The sequence below is a fragment of the Pelodiscus sinensis genome, chromosome 3 (genome assembly GCF_052426305.1).
Source record: "Pelodiscus sinensis isolate ZL-2025 chromosome 3, ASM5242630v1, whole genome shotgun sequence".
Lineage (NCBI taxonomy): Eukaryota > Metazoa > Chordata > Testudines > Trionychidae > Pelodiscus > Pelodiscus sinensis.
In genome coordinates, this window is record NC_143054.1 from 127,243,386 (window position 1) to 127,257,369 (window position 13,984).

Below are 13,984 nucleotides of genomic sequence, written 5' to 3' on the forward strand. Positions count from 1 at the left end.
TACTCAGACTGCCCAGGGAGAAGACTAGAAGGTCTGGTACCTAGAGTACATCTTTCCAAGTCCCTATTCAACCAGTAAGGTTTCTTGAGTGACAGCTCCATCTGTGGTTCACATTAGCCACGGTAAGGAGCAGGTTCCATACAAAATGTATAATGTTAGAACACTTACTATATCCCCACATCTGAGTAATATAATATCATTCCAAGAGAAGACGTTCCTTATTGTTTAATCCACACCTCCCACTATCTCCTGCTACCCTGGAGTATTTCCTCTACCTGCTGAAAGCACTTTAAAGCCATTCATTCAGGTTACAAATAAGGCACAGTTCTTTCATTTTAAACGGAAAATGGTTTACCAAGGTATCTGTTGGATTCACCATTATTTGTCCTGGGATGAAAACCTGTCCTCTTGATTTCAGTAGGAATTTTTCAGTTTAGTTCACTGGATCTGGGGTTTCACCCTTTTAAAACCAGAGAGGATCTCTTTCTTAAAAAAAAATGCTATTGCACAGTCACAAGAAAAGGGTTGATGTGGGAGCTCCTGAGTGAAATTCTCTGGCTTGTGATATGCAGGAGGTCAGACCATATGGTTTTAATGGTTTCTTCTGGCATTTAAATCAAAAGTGTGACTTACCTGTTTCAAATGTTCAGTAATGGGGTGAGAAACTAATCCTTCCCAATTAAGCTCAGCTTTTATGGTACCCTGTGTTCACTGTAAGGGTAAAATGTATTGCATGGTTTCCAGTGTGCAGCACACTTGGAAAGCCTTAACACAGTGATAACTAGAGCATTGACAAGTCCCTTGATCAGTTCACTTACCAATAGCAAACATTGTGTGATGGTAACCTCTGATTTATCAGCAAAACTGTTGACGACATTACTGCACCTGCATGTTGTAATTGATGTAACAGATACTAATTAGTGCCTTTTATACTGAAGCTAATAATGGGACTTTCCTTTTCAAAGTGAATTGGGAAAAAACACTGTTCTGCTTTGGTAGCAGTTTTACTCAAACTGCCCAGGGAGAAGACCCAGAAGGGTTGGTCTTAAGCTGAAGGGTCAAGGATATTGTTGGTAAGAACATTTTATAAACAATTCTAGCATAAAACAGTGCGGACACCCTGATATAAAAGAGGTGGCATTACTGAGCGTGTGTCAGCCAGTTCTTTACTTATGACATTTGAAAACTCAGAGGGGCAAGTCTAACATTTGACCTACTACAGAGTTAATAATAGGCCTAAGAAAGCTCAGACTTACACAATTAAGTACAAGTAACAGTAAAGTGCTCTAATTACCAATCTCCCTTCCATGGAGTAGGGATGTTAAGCATTTAACTGATTAACCCATAATATTAACTGATAAGAATCGGTTTAACTCTGCCCCACTCCCAGGGAAGTAGCTTCCCTTCAGCAGCAAAGATGCTTGCCCTGGAGCAGAGCTGGCAGCCCTGCTAATGGTGAGACTTCTCTGTGGGCTCTGACGTATGAAGCCTATTTAAGATTTATACTGCAGAACCCTCCACTCGCATAACCACTAAGATTTTTAGCAGTTACCTTATTAAACAACTGTTAACATTCCTATCACGGAGCAGGATAAAAACGGCACTAATTTGATCATTAAGAGGAATAATTTACAGACAAGGAGAGGGTTATTACATGCTGACAAACTTCAGTATTTGTTTAGATATCCTGAGGTGTGTGTCTTGAGTACATCTGTTCTTGAATCTGAATTGCATAGCGTCTTTACCCAAAGAAGACTAGGCTGGAGATAAACTGAAGTCAGACCAAAGAACCATTTCCCCCTTCCCTTTCCTTAGAACCTAAGCAGATGAGCTGTGAATTAAACCTCAAAGATTCCCAAGAACTTGATGACTACAAGGAACTCCGAACAGCCCGGAGATGGAGAAGGGAAATCACATTGATATTAAATAGGTTTGACAAAGTTTGACAAAGTTACATTCCAGTCTTGGATACAAGTATATATTAAGTCCTTCTGTTTTCTACTGACTGCATAATCAGACACACTCTATAAGCAAGGGTTGGGGTTTGCCAACTGGTGACCAGATGCTAGGATGAACATAACTGATTTAGCAGCCACTGGCTGGTTTCACTAATGTTGCTGAAATCATTGATTAGATCCTCTGGGCAGATTCTAACCTTAATTCCACCGATGTAAATGAGATGAACATCTGATTCTGACCTTTACTGCATGACTTGAGCAAGCACAAATTAGTGAAAGACTAAAATAGATTCAAGGAAACAAGCCAACAGAGGGGAAAACAGTTAATCTGAGGCCTAAAATGAGACTAGTTCTGCAAAGTTCATACTTATTTTACCATATAGTCCCATTGCTCTGCTTCTGTGGTCAATCCTGATGCTCTATCAGGAGGCTCAGATACACTCAGTGAAGCCACACTGGGTGCATAAACATAAGAGGTTTTATTGCCAAAGCCTTATAGCCTTCATGCATTACTAAATATGTGCTTCTCAGCGCAAAGAAGCAGGCAATTAAGTGAGCGAGCATTCAGGCAAGCAAGGATCCAATGCTTACGCCCCTTCTCCAGCTACTGCTAGTCCTGGGCCCTCCCGTCCATGCTCTCGAGGGCTGATAGCGGTCGCTGCTCCAGCGTGGGGAACTCCTGGGTATCCACACAGCCTAGATTCACAGGTAGGACTGATCTTTCAAGCAGTGCCTTTCAGCTGTTTTATAGCTCTCTCTTTCTGAGAAGCACAAACATTCACAGGTAGATTCTAGCAAGAAGCACCATGGCTATCGCATTCCCACACATGTCCTTGGGCTTAATTATCTCACAGCTTGTTTATGCAGCTAAGGAGGCCTTGAACCAGCTCATCACTGGTTAGAACCAGCCCAGCACCAGCTCCAGCCGAGGTACCTGCAGAAAACAGCAGGGGTAACTAAGGATCCTAATACATAATAGAGCTTCCTCACCCCAAACCACTTTCCTCTGTCTTTGATCACCAGTAAAATGTCACCTAACATACAACAGTCTGAATATTTTTTTCATTGCTTATGACTACGGTATTTGAGGCTAAGGTTCTCCAGGAGGGGTGGTACCATCATTCTCTTGTCACTTGATGGTGTTTCTATAAAAATAGCACAGACGTGCTTGGGGGAGTGGGAGTTGTCTTCCTCACAGGCTGGTGCAGTTTTCTGCTAAGCAGGATTCACCTGGCAGCAAGCTGGCGACCCACTGCTGCATTGCTTGGATAATAGCAGTGCTAATTTCCAGTATATGGGGCACATTTTGAAATTAGGTGAATGAGCAGCAAGTCTGGCTCCCGAGCATGTTGAATAAGTGATGTGTTGGGATCACAGAATACATATTTAAAGGTGTTAGTCACCGCCATTCTCCAAGCACCTCTGTCACTGCACACCCTGAACTTGTAACACATACAAATCGCTCAGTCCATATACAATGCTGGATGGAGAGAATGTGTAGTAGAACCTCAGAGTTACGTACACATGATAATTTTCCCTAAAATGTTTTCAATTCTGAAAAAATAATTATGGTTCTTTTCAAACTGAACATCACTTAATACAGCCTTGAAACTTCACTATGCAGAAGAAAAATGCTGCTTGTAACCATCTTAATTTAAATGAAACAGCTACAGAAAGTTTTCTTACCTTGTCAAATCTTTGTTTTAACCGTCCCTTTTTTTGGTAGTTTACGTTTAACTTTGTACTGTACCATGTTTGCTGTCCTTTTTTTTTTTTTTGCCTCTGCTGCTGCCTGATTGTGTGCTTCCAATTTCAAATGAGGTGTATAGTCAGTTTGTAAGTCTGGTGTTTGTAACTTTGAGATTCTACTGTATAATCTATCTGTAGCACCTCTAGCTCCAGTATTAATACAGGGTTAAATAAAAAAGATAATTACCAAAGGTCATTCTTATACAATAAAAATATCTACCTGGACCAATTTCATAATTCCCATCAGATCATCTTTGATTATGCTCTGTGTACTATTCCTAACCTTTAAGGCATCAAAATAGAAATATTATTACTGCCAACATGGTCAATCCAAGACGATGAGATACTGTCTTAGAGAAAACCCATAACTCTTGTTTTTTGTAATTATTATGGTTGGAAAAGTTTAACATTCCTGCTGTTCACCCAGCCATTTCAATAACAATTTTAAAACAAAAGAAAAATGTCTAACACATGTATAGGCACTAAATGTATCTAGATACTTCGCCAAAATCCCCCTCTTCCCCAGTGGGCATTTGGGATCATTTTTTTAATACATAAAATGTGTAGGACTGAAGCCTGTTGTGTGAGGTTTGGACACCCTGCGCTTGGGGGGATAGGAAGCCACCTATGTCTGCACACTTGTTCAGCAACAGGTTGGGATACATTATGAATACTCTCCTCATACGCTGCTGCCCTGAGAGGACATGGTCTGTTAGCTTGAAATATGACTAGAAGCTTGTGCTGTTCTCTGGTGGAGCAACACTGATGTACTTGTCATCATGATCCATTCAAGCCCTGTGAAGGCACGGTGTCTCAGTGATGCTTTTGAAAGTGGCCGTAATGAGGGAGGACAAGATTTTGCCCATAATATTCAAAGCTTTAGAACCAGGTTATTCATATAAATTAAGTAGGAAACAAAATGTAGATTTGGAAAGTTTCGAAATCAGCAAGTAAGCAAGTGAATATGATGGAAAAGAATGAAAGTTGTTGCATCACAGAATGTACTTGGCTTATTTATTTTGACCACTGTCTTTTTTTTTTTTTTTTTTAAACAGTATTCCATAGCGATGCCATGGTGATGGAGAGGGTCTGTAAATGTGAAGGCAACAGCATATTGTGTAAAAGTCTTGAGACCTTGCTACAGCATTGTTTATTCAGTCTTGCTCATTAAGTGGGACAGGACAACTTGGTTTTGTATAGAAAACCATCATTGCTGTGAATTAGCATGGTGAGACTCAGAAAGGAGCTATTGTAATTAAAGAGAACATTGAAACACTGATAGTTGCAAATTGTTTAATTACAAAAAATTAATGAGCATGTATGTGTATATACTATAGTACATTAAGGATTTGCTTTAGCATCTTGGCTTCAGATATAGGCATGCATTCCTGTAAACTGACCAGGAGTGCAAGATTACATGTAAGAGCAGTTTTGTATATAAAAACTGCTTTGTTTACAAATAAGGAGCACCGTAGGCTTCGTAAAGGCTTTCCATGCACTGGCTATACTTGTTCTCAAAACTTGCCTTGTGGCAAAGTGTAGTCTAGCTCTTTCATACAATAGTTCAACATAGCAGCATGCAGTATATCTTTGTCTATATTAATATGTTCCTATATGTAATTACCATCTGCATAAGACTTTAAATAAAAGGAAGAATGAGGGTTGTCTTTAAAAACTTTCAGATTCAGCTCTAATGTTTCAGTGTATTATACTGTCCTATTACATATTCATTGCTTCTATTCAGATTTTTTTTGTGATGCATTACATATAAAATGCCAATTATTTAACATGCAGTCCTCTTTTTTGTTATGGCAGGAAACAGATGTGTGCTTTTTGCCATGTTGTAGTAAGATCTTCCATTGTTTTCACTTGCACTTCCATGCATGCTTCTTTTTGAGCACTTCCAGATTTCTACCACAAGTGTGTCAGCACCACTGCAGGGGAAGGCTATCAGGCAGAGTTTATTCCTTGTTTTAGAAATGTCAAGAACCTGAGATGAAATTAGCAGTGCCTTTTAGGATGCCTTTAAAATCTGCAAAGGTCTTTCCATCCTCACATGCCACACCTTTTTGCTGAAGGGGTCCTCTCTCCGAAGTCAGACAAATAAATGGTTTTGAGGTTTGTTGTTACATTTGAGATAACTGCAGCTGACTGACCTAGATGTGTTTTTCTTTACTTTGAAGAGAGTCTGTATGGCCCTTGGATGAGGAATATTTTTCATTGCTCTTCTGAGAGGCTGTGTTGAGAAGCAGTATCCTCCAGTGCCATATCTTCCTGGCTGGCTCTTCTACACTCCAGATTATGACTCGTGAAAATGGCATGGGCAGGGCCTCGGTCTTTTCGCTGTCTAGATTTTGTAGTATCAGTCGCTTCACAAGTCTCAGAGAATTGCTTAAAACAAAATTTAGAATAGTTTAGGCAATAGAGATGGCACTTAATTTGTCTTTTTCAAAAGGACATTTTGAAACAAAGACAGACATTAGATCTTTGGACTTCACACGGATGTGAATAATTCTGTACAAATCACATTTATTTATAGTGTGAACACTGGAAATAGAGACAACCCCAGCACTTGTCCCCCTTCACGTTGTAACATGATAGTACTGCCCACAAGAGCAAAGTGCCAAATAGAAATAGAGTTCAGGCTCTGTATGGGAGTATGAGTCCAGGAAGCTTGGGGTACTGGAGGGGGTTCATGACTGGGGCAGAGGTTCAGAGCTGGGTCCAGCTGGACGCTGATTACCTCAGGTGGCTCCTGGGTGGTGGTGCAGTGGGGCTAAAGCAGGCTCACCCCTGCCCTGGCCCTGTACCACTCTCAAAAGCAGCCAGCAAACTCCTTCCATCCCAAGCCCTGTTGTGTTCCCCTCCCATTGTGTGGAGAAAGAATACAGGGTGGAAGAGCAAGCACCCTGACATCAGCACTCCCTCCTCTCCCTTCCCTAATCTGTACCACAAGCAGGAGGATCCTGGGGGGAAGAAGGGGAAGCTTCAAGGCAAAGGGCAGGAGATGTGCAGCAGTGAGGGAAGGGACAGCTGAAGTGCTGGTACTTGATAGCCTCTTGGCCAAACCAGTCAAGATCACCTGTCAGAGGTTCCAAGATCTGGTAGATCCTGATTTAGTGGTTGGTGACCACTGCCTTAGACTGTAAGCTCTTTGGGAAGGGGTTGTGTCTTGCTTCTTTGTGCAGTGCCATGAATGGTTATTGGTGTTGTAGAGAGACAAAACACAATACTGCTTGCCTTTCTTATTCGAGGATGAATAATGTCCAGCCCCTACTGGACTTAATGACAAAACTCATTGTCTTCATTTTGCAGCATTCCTGAACATTACATATTGTCGTTAGGGTGAGGCTAAAATATACACAGATCTTAAGGCTTCTGCCACCTCGGGCTTGGACAACCTTGGTATCCTTCTGGTTTAGTATATTGTTATGCTGTGTACATGAGAAACCAGATGGGGGCTCTCCATATCCAACGATTTTGTCCTAATGACAACAAATCAATTTGGTTTCCTTTGAAAATGCCAAATGATTTAGTAATAATTATGCCCTCAATCTCTCTTTGGATTTGCTGAATTGTGTCATGATAATTTTGATTTTATTTTACCACTCCAGGGGGTCTGTAGTAAGGATGATAGACTTCAGGAAGAAGAATGACTGGACTCAAAAATAAAATCATACAGTCAACTAGCCAACCATACACAATACTGGAGTGCACATGCAATTTCCCTGGGGTGAGAACAAATTGAGTCTTTCTTTTACTCATGTGACAGATGTTAGTCACATTGCTTAATAATGCACTCCTGGCAGATGCTTGAATACTACCAGTGGTAAGTGCAGTACAAGAACATGAGCTGAATAGAAGTATAGCTCCCACTAATATGACTCTGTCTTACCCGTGTTGCTTGGCTCGCGGCTCTAGCAGATGGACCCATGGTAATGTTAACACTGCTGGATGACTGGGTATCAGTTGTATTTCCTCCATCAGCAGCTGAGAGCCCAGAAATCACCAAAGCACTTGAAAAACTTCTCTTGCCAAATAAAAGGCTGAGAGTAGAGCTGGTGGAAGAAGCCAGACTGGACCTAAGCACTGCTTCAGCTCTATTCTGGACAGTTAACTGGCCTTCAGCAGGAACGGCAGGGGTCTGAGAAAACACCGATGTGACTGAGTTGTGGAAGGACAACTGGCTTCTGGAAAGCCTCTGGGCAATTTCATGGGCAGATGTGGAAGCTTGGATAAATGGTTGGTAACTTTCTACAACTGGTTCAGAACGACTTGAAACTGGTGGCCTCTGGTTCAAAGCAGCATGTGTCTGAACAGACTGACTCCTGTATTTTCTTCTGCCTTTAAAAGAGAGCAATATAGTTTTGCTTTAAATTATGTTTTCAGTTACATACCATCAAAGCACACATATTATTGGTTCTATCTGGTTAATAATGTATATTTTATGTAGTGCTCTTTATAGAATTATAGAAACTAGAGACTGATAAAACACATGGAGTAATTTGGTCCATCTCATTGGCAGTGCAGTGTTTCAAATGTTCCATTGCCTTTGATGGGAGCAGAGACTCTGGCCCTTTGGGAGGAACAGAAATAATGTCATTATTAAAACCACTTCCCAGATGAATAAAGGGAGAAACAGAAGGCAAGATTCCCAAAGCAACTTAGGTGTGCTGCCTTTCAGGGATTTCTTTTACTGAGCTCTTATAATCCGTACACCAGCTATCAGCTTGTGAACATAATGAACTCCCCAGATCAGAGGCAGAAGGTACAGGCACCTAATATGCTCGATGCTTCTTTGTATTGATTCTGTGTCAAACTCATAGACAGCCTGTTCATTTGAGTGCTAGGATGGCATGCCATATACTGGAAGCCCAAAAACTTAACATATGCTGGTACTTTAATGTCCTAGTCATAACTGTGGGTTTCAAAAAGTATTAATATTTTTGAAAACAGCAAACCTTTAAAGGCCTAATAATGCAGGCATGAATTTTGCCTTTCACGGATTCTTAGGCTGTTGATTTTTCTACTCCAATGCATGAACTAGGAAGGGGTGAGGCAAAGGGGCTGAAGTTCCATAATAAGCAGCAAGTATGTTCAAAACCTGAAATTTTTCAGCAGTAAATCAACATAAATCCACAATAGACAATTCTCTAGAAATCTGATCACTTAATGAATTCAGGAATGATTTCAATGAAAGTCATATAATAATCCTATATTAAGGATATTTCTATTACTTAGATCTTATAATCCATAGATTTTTGTTGCATAAAGCCTGAGATATTACTTGATTTACACACACATTTTCTGGAAATGCATTAAACTGTAAGGTCCTGCCAACACATGACTTGGAGAATGACAAAACCTGCTGCAGACTGCATTGCTGTGAACACTGTTTAAGGGGGGCAGTTGTCTTCTAAGTCACTCTATTACTTATGATTTGTAGATGGAAATTGTTCTCAGACAGTTGCTGTTCTTTGACGGTATCTTTGTAACCATTGAGCTTCCAAGTTTTGTAATTGTTTCTTTGTAACTGTCAGCTACCTTGCCTTTTAAATTCTGCACCTTGTTGTAAGATTGTTGAGCTTTGCAACTTAGCAACTCTCAGCCACTTCGCTCTTTAAGTTCCAAAACATACTGCAAGCTTGGTGAGTGTTGAGCCTTGCAACTTTGTAATCTTTGTAAATCTTTGCTTGTAACTTGCTCTAAGCTGCATTCCACCCTGTTCTAAGAGCGTGTGTGTGAATGGAGCATGTTTTTAGTGAGGGAAACAGCAAGGCTAAACTTGTGGAGCCAGGAGGTGACTAATTAAAGACAGGAGGCTGCCCTAAGCAAACAAAGGACCCAGACTGAGGGAGATCTGGGCATGCTCCTCAGTCACCAATGTGGAGGAAGGACCCCTGCATGAATGACAGGAGCCTTCCAGTTCTTATAAAAAGAGAGAGCACGTGGCAGAAGCCCTCTTTGGCTATGTCTACACTGCAGGCTTCTTGCGCAAGAGTTCTTGCACACAAGGTCTTGCACAAGAGCAAGTCCACACTGCCACGTACATTTGCGCAAGAGCATCCATGGTAGTGTGACACTCTTGCGCAAGAAAGCTCTGATGGCCATTTTAGCCATAGGGGTTTCTTGCGCAAAAAAACCCTGTTGCCCATCCACAAGAGCAAGAGCTCTTATTCTTTGTGGGACACCCTGACGTCAGCACCCACCCTTTTCTCCCTCCTACAGCCTGCACAGCAAGCAGGAGGCTCCCCAGGGGGCAGCTCCAAGGGAGAGGGCAGAAGCAGCATGACAGTGGGTGGGTAGGTAAATGAAGTGCCAGCGCTTGATAGCTTCCTGGACAAACCAGTCGGGATCACCTGTCAGAGGCTCCAAGATCTACCAGTAGATCCTGATCTACTGCTTGGAGACCATTGCTTTAACCCTATAGTGGCATTTAATGACAGCTCAATTCCCTTGAGTTTAACCCTTTAGTGGATTGTTAATCACTCATTTAATAAATCCATATTAGTGTAACCCTGGGGTGGTCTCCAGTGAATCTGGGGCAACATTAACAAAGTGCTTTTTGAAAGAAAAGCATCATCACCCTCTTTTTACAAGATGCTGAGGCACAAAGAAGTTATGTAGCTTGGTCCAGAGCTACATCGCAGAGCAGGGAATGAATAAACAGGTCCCCTGACTCAGTCAGTATCCTATCTGCTGGCTGACTCTGCCTCTCTTTTCCATGTATTAAAGTGGAAATAACTGGAATAGCTGGAATAAAATCTAGTTGGCTCGGCAAGTAGTAAACCATTTTGCATACCGTTTACATCACAACATTATTTCTGATTCTATACTCAGAACAATAAAAAGTACATATTCTAAAATGGCCCTTGTAATAAAAGCCTCATGGCTCCCACTAATGCCAAAGATACCAATGCAGCTAAGCCTCATGCACTGATTCAAAAACGCACCCATGGATTCTCTGAATTTCAGATGGGCTGACGGGGGAGAGTGTTACTCGTGATTAACAACAGCTCTGAGCTGCAGCGTTTGAGTGTAGATGCAGTTCTGACTTCCCTGAAGATCCAAAGTGTTTGAACTCTGGGGTTTTGGTTAAGCCCTACTTCTAGGTCAGTTGCTTATTTTAGTTATCATCTTAAACTATAAAGGGCAGATATGAATTAAAAACAGAAGGGCTATTATGTGTAAGTTCAGACAAATATGGACAAACATCTGTTCATGATTTAAACTGCCAAGCTGACCTCTGTCCAAAAATATTATATATTCATTCCAAATTCAGCTGTGTACACGACCACCCATATCTACACATAAATAGCACAGCAAACACATTGGAAACAAAAGCTGTTCTACATACTGCATTGTAAAGTAAAGGCACTTTCTTTTGGTGAACCCATCATATTTTCAGTGCTTCTGATTTTCCTCATTTTTATGTGGGGTTGTAATTGCATTTTGCAGACTGAATGGCACCACCAGTAAAGTGAAATATTAAATTAAGAAACACTAAATACAACTGGCTCATAAATTGGTAAGGCCAAAAGGGACCATTGTGATCATCTGGTCTGATCTCCTGGGTAACACAGACCATAGAATTAATCTGAATGAATTCCCATTTGGATGTTTACCTAAAATATATGCTCTAGTAAAATCATGATTAAAAATTTCCAGTGACAGAGAATCCCGCAGAACCCTTGGTAAGATGCTCCAATAGTTAAATTCAGACCTTTTAAAAATGTGTGCCGTATTACTAATCTGAATTCGTCTAGAAGCTTCAACTTCTAGCCATTAGCGCTTGTTGTACATTTGTTACAGCAAAGCACCCTCTACTTTCAAATCTCTGTTCCTCACACATCTGTTTCATCTGAAGAAGTGGGCTGTGCCCACGAAAACTCATGACACCATCTATATGTTCTGTTAGTCTCTAAGGGTATGTCTACACTACCCCCCTAGTTCGAACTAGGGGGGTAATGTATGCATACCGAACTTGCTAATGAAGCCCGGGATTTGAATTTGAACGAGGCGTACAGATAGATCGGAATGGCTACATAGTTCGAACTATCTAGCCTGTGCCGCATGTAGCCGCGCGGCACGGGGTTCGAACAAGCCGGCTTTTAAAAATGGCGGAGCCGGCTTTATGCTAATGAAGCCCGGGAAATTCAAATCCCGGGCTTCATTAGCAAGTTCGGTATGCATACATTACCCCCCTAGTTCGAACTAGGGGGGTAGTGTAGACATACCCTCAGTCTCTAGGCTATTTATTGCGTTTAAAGGTTTTTCCTGTTCCTCATACAGTTATTTGTAAACTAATCAAGTCTGTAAAGCTAATCAGTTTGAGCTCTTTGAGTCTATCACGGCATGTTTTCCAATCCTTTAATAATTCTATTGGTTCTTCTCTGAACCCTCCAATTTATCAATTGAAATGTCGACCTCAAATCAAGACAAAGTATTCCAGTAGCAGTCACATCAGTGCATATACAGATGTCATATAACGACTCTACTCTACTCTCATTTATACATCCAAAGATCACATTTGGCTACAGCATTACATGGGAGTAAATGTTCAACTGATTACCTACCATGACCTCAAAGTCCATTTTAAAGTCACTGCTTCCCAGGATGGTATACTATAAGTGTGACTTACATTCTTTGTTCTTAGATTGTGACTTTACATTTGGCCATATGAAAATGCATGCTGCTCGATAAACATGTGTGAGAAAACAATTTAGATATCTGTGTCAATGACTTATCCTCTATATTATTTACGACTCCCTCAATCTGTGTCATCTGCAATCTTTCTGAAGTGATGATTATCTTCCAAGCCATTGATAAACATATTAACATAGTAGAAGGCCAAGAACCAATCGGTGGGATTCCACTAGAAATACACCTGATCAATGACAAGTCCCTGTTACGGTTACATTGTGAGACCTATCAGTTAGCCAGTTTTTAATCCATGCAATGAGTGCCATGTTAATTTTGGATCATTCTAGTTTCTCAATCAAAATACCATGTTGTACCTGTCATAGAACAGTACAACTGCAGATGTATGTCCCCTCGGTGATCCAATAAGGACACCCTCTCTCAGGCTTCCAGCTCCCCAGCCATTGCCTTTCTTGGGTGAAGGCCCACATCTGACTCCCTTCTGAATGGGGTATTCTGAGGCTGCACAATTCTCTGCCTTCACTATGTTATTCAAAGCAGAGACAGGCTGCCCGAGCATTGTAGCCTTTTATCAGTGTAGCCTTTTATTACTATTGTGGCTTTTCGAGCATCTAGTAAAATATTCTTAAACAGTTCCCAGAAATGATTCATTATCATTTGAACCTCTCAGGTTTCTTATTTTACAATTAAGCTTACCCTTCTGATTATGGCACTGTCAAATTATAAAAGTGCACAGGGGGACTGTTTCATCACAGGAATAAAAAGCAGCAGTTATTGTAATCTTACAATGTAAGTTATATTCATCGCAAGATTCTTTCCAGCTTTGTCCATTATTTTTAATGTAAGAGCCAAAGTACAAGTATCCTGTTCCTAGTTCTCTGCCATAAGTCATAACCTACAACTGTGATGTACAGTCAATTAACTCAACCTTTCAGCAAGTCAGAGATGTGATGAGCTTAACTATTATTTTATGCTAATTTTATAGTTTTATACCAGTATTTCCAGAGAGCAAATAGCTACCCCTGCCTTAAAGACTATTGTATGACTAAAATAGTGTTTTGGCTCAGAATACAAGTTCCAAGTGCAGTTTTGTTCACAAGTGAGGAGGACATAAATTACACCACATCAGAATGGTTGACCAGATCTAAATGTTGGCCCGTTTTTGAGGAGTGATGTATTAACTTAATGGAAAATATACTAGAGAAACAATCCCATGTGCATCAGTGATCAGGAAACCCACTGGCTCTCATAATTGGGACATCTTGTTTGCTTTCCTCAATGTCTCCCATTCAGCAATTCAATTAAAACTTGAATTAAAGTTCCCAATAAACAGTCAAGGCACAGAGTTCACTGACTGAACTGTTTAATCACTTCCTAAAAATGTGTTTGAATTTCTACCAATACAAAAGGCTTCTCCTGGTCAGGGATCTAGCATTCAGTAGTTGTCAGTGGAGACTCATATAGCTTCTTTGATAGCATTCTGTTTGTCCTATGTCCTCTCAAATGTCTCTCCCTGGGAAGAGTAAGTCAGAAGTTCACCCCCTAAACATGTCTCCTTAATAATTTTCTTGGAAATGAAGGAAGTTGAGATTTCTACTTCTTAAATTAGGATTTCC

The 13,984-nt window shown here is 40.8% G+C and overlaps 1 protein-coding gene across 1 annotated transcript in view; it reads right to left on the reverse strand.

Annotated features, from left to right (window-relative positions):
• Positions 1–4,994: 4,994 nt before the first annotated feature.
• Positions 4,995–13,984, reverse strand: part of PCNX2 (pecanex 2) — a 224,394-nt gene continuing 215,404 nt past the window's right edge. The window contains exons 33-34 of the mRNA XM_089777363.1: positions 7,603–8,051; positions 4,995–6,098 (exon numbers count right to left, since the gene is read on the reverse strand). Coding sequence (XP_089633489.1) covers positions 5,925–6,098; positions 7,603–8,051 — 623 coding nt within the window. The 3' untranslated portion in view covers positions 4,995–5,924. The remainder of the gene's footprint in view (positions 6,099–7,602; positions 8,052–13,984) is intronic.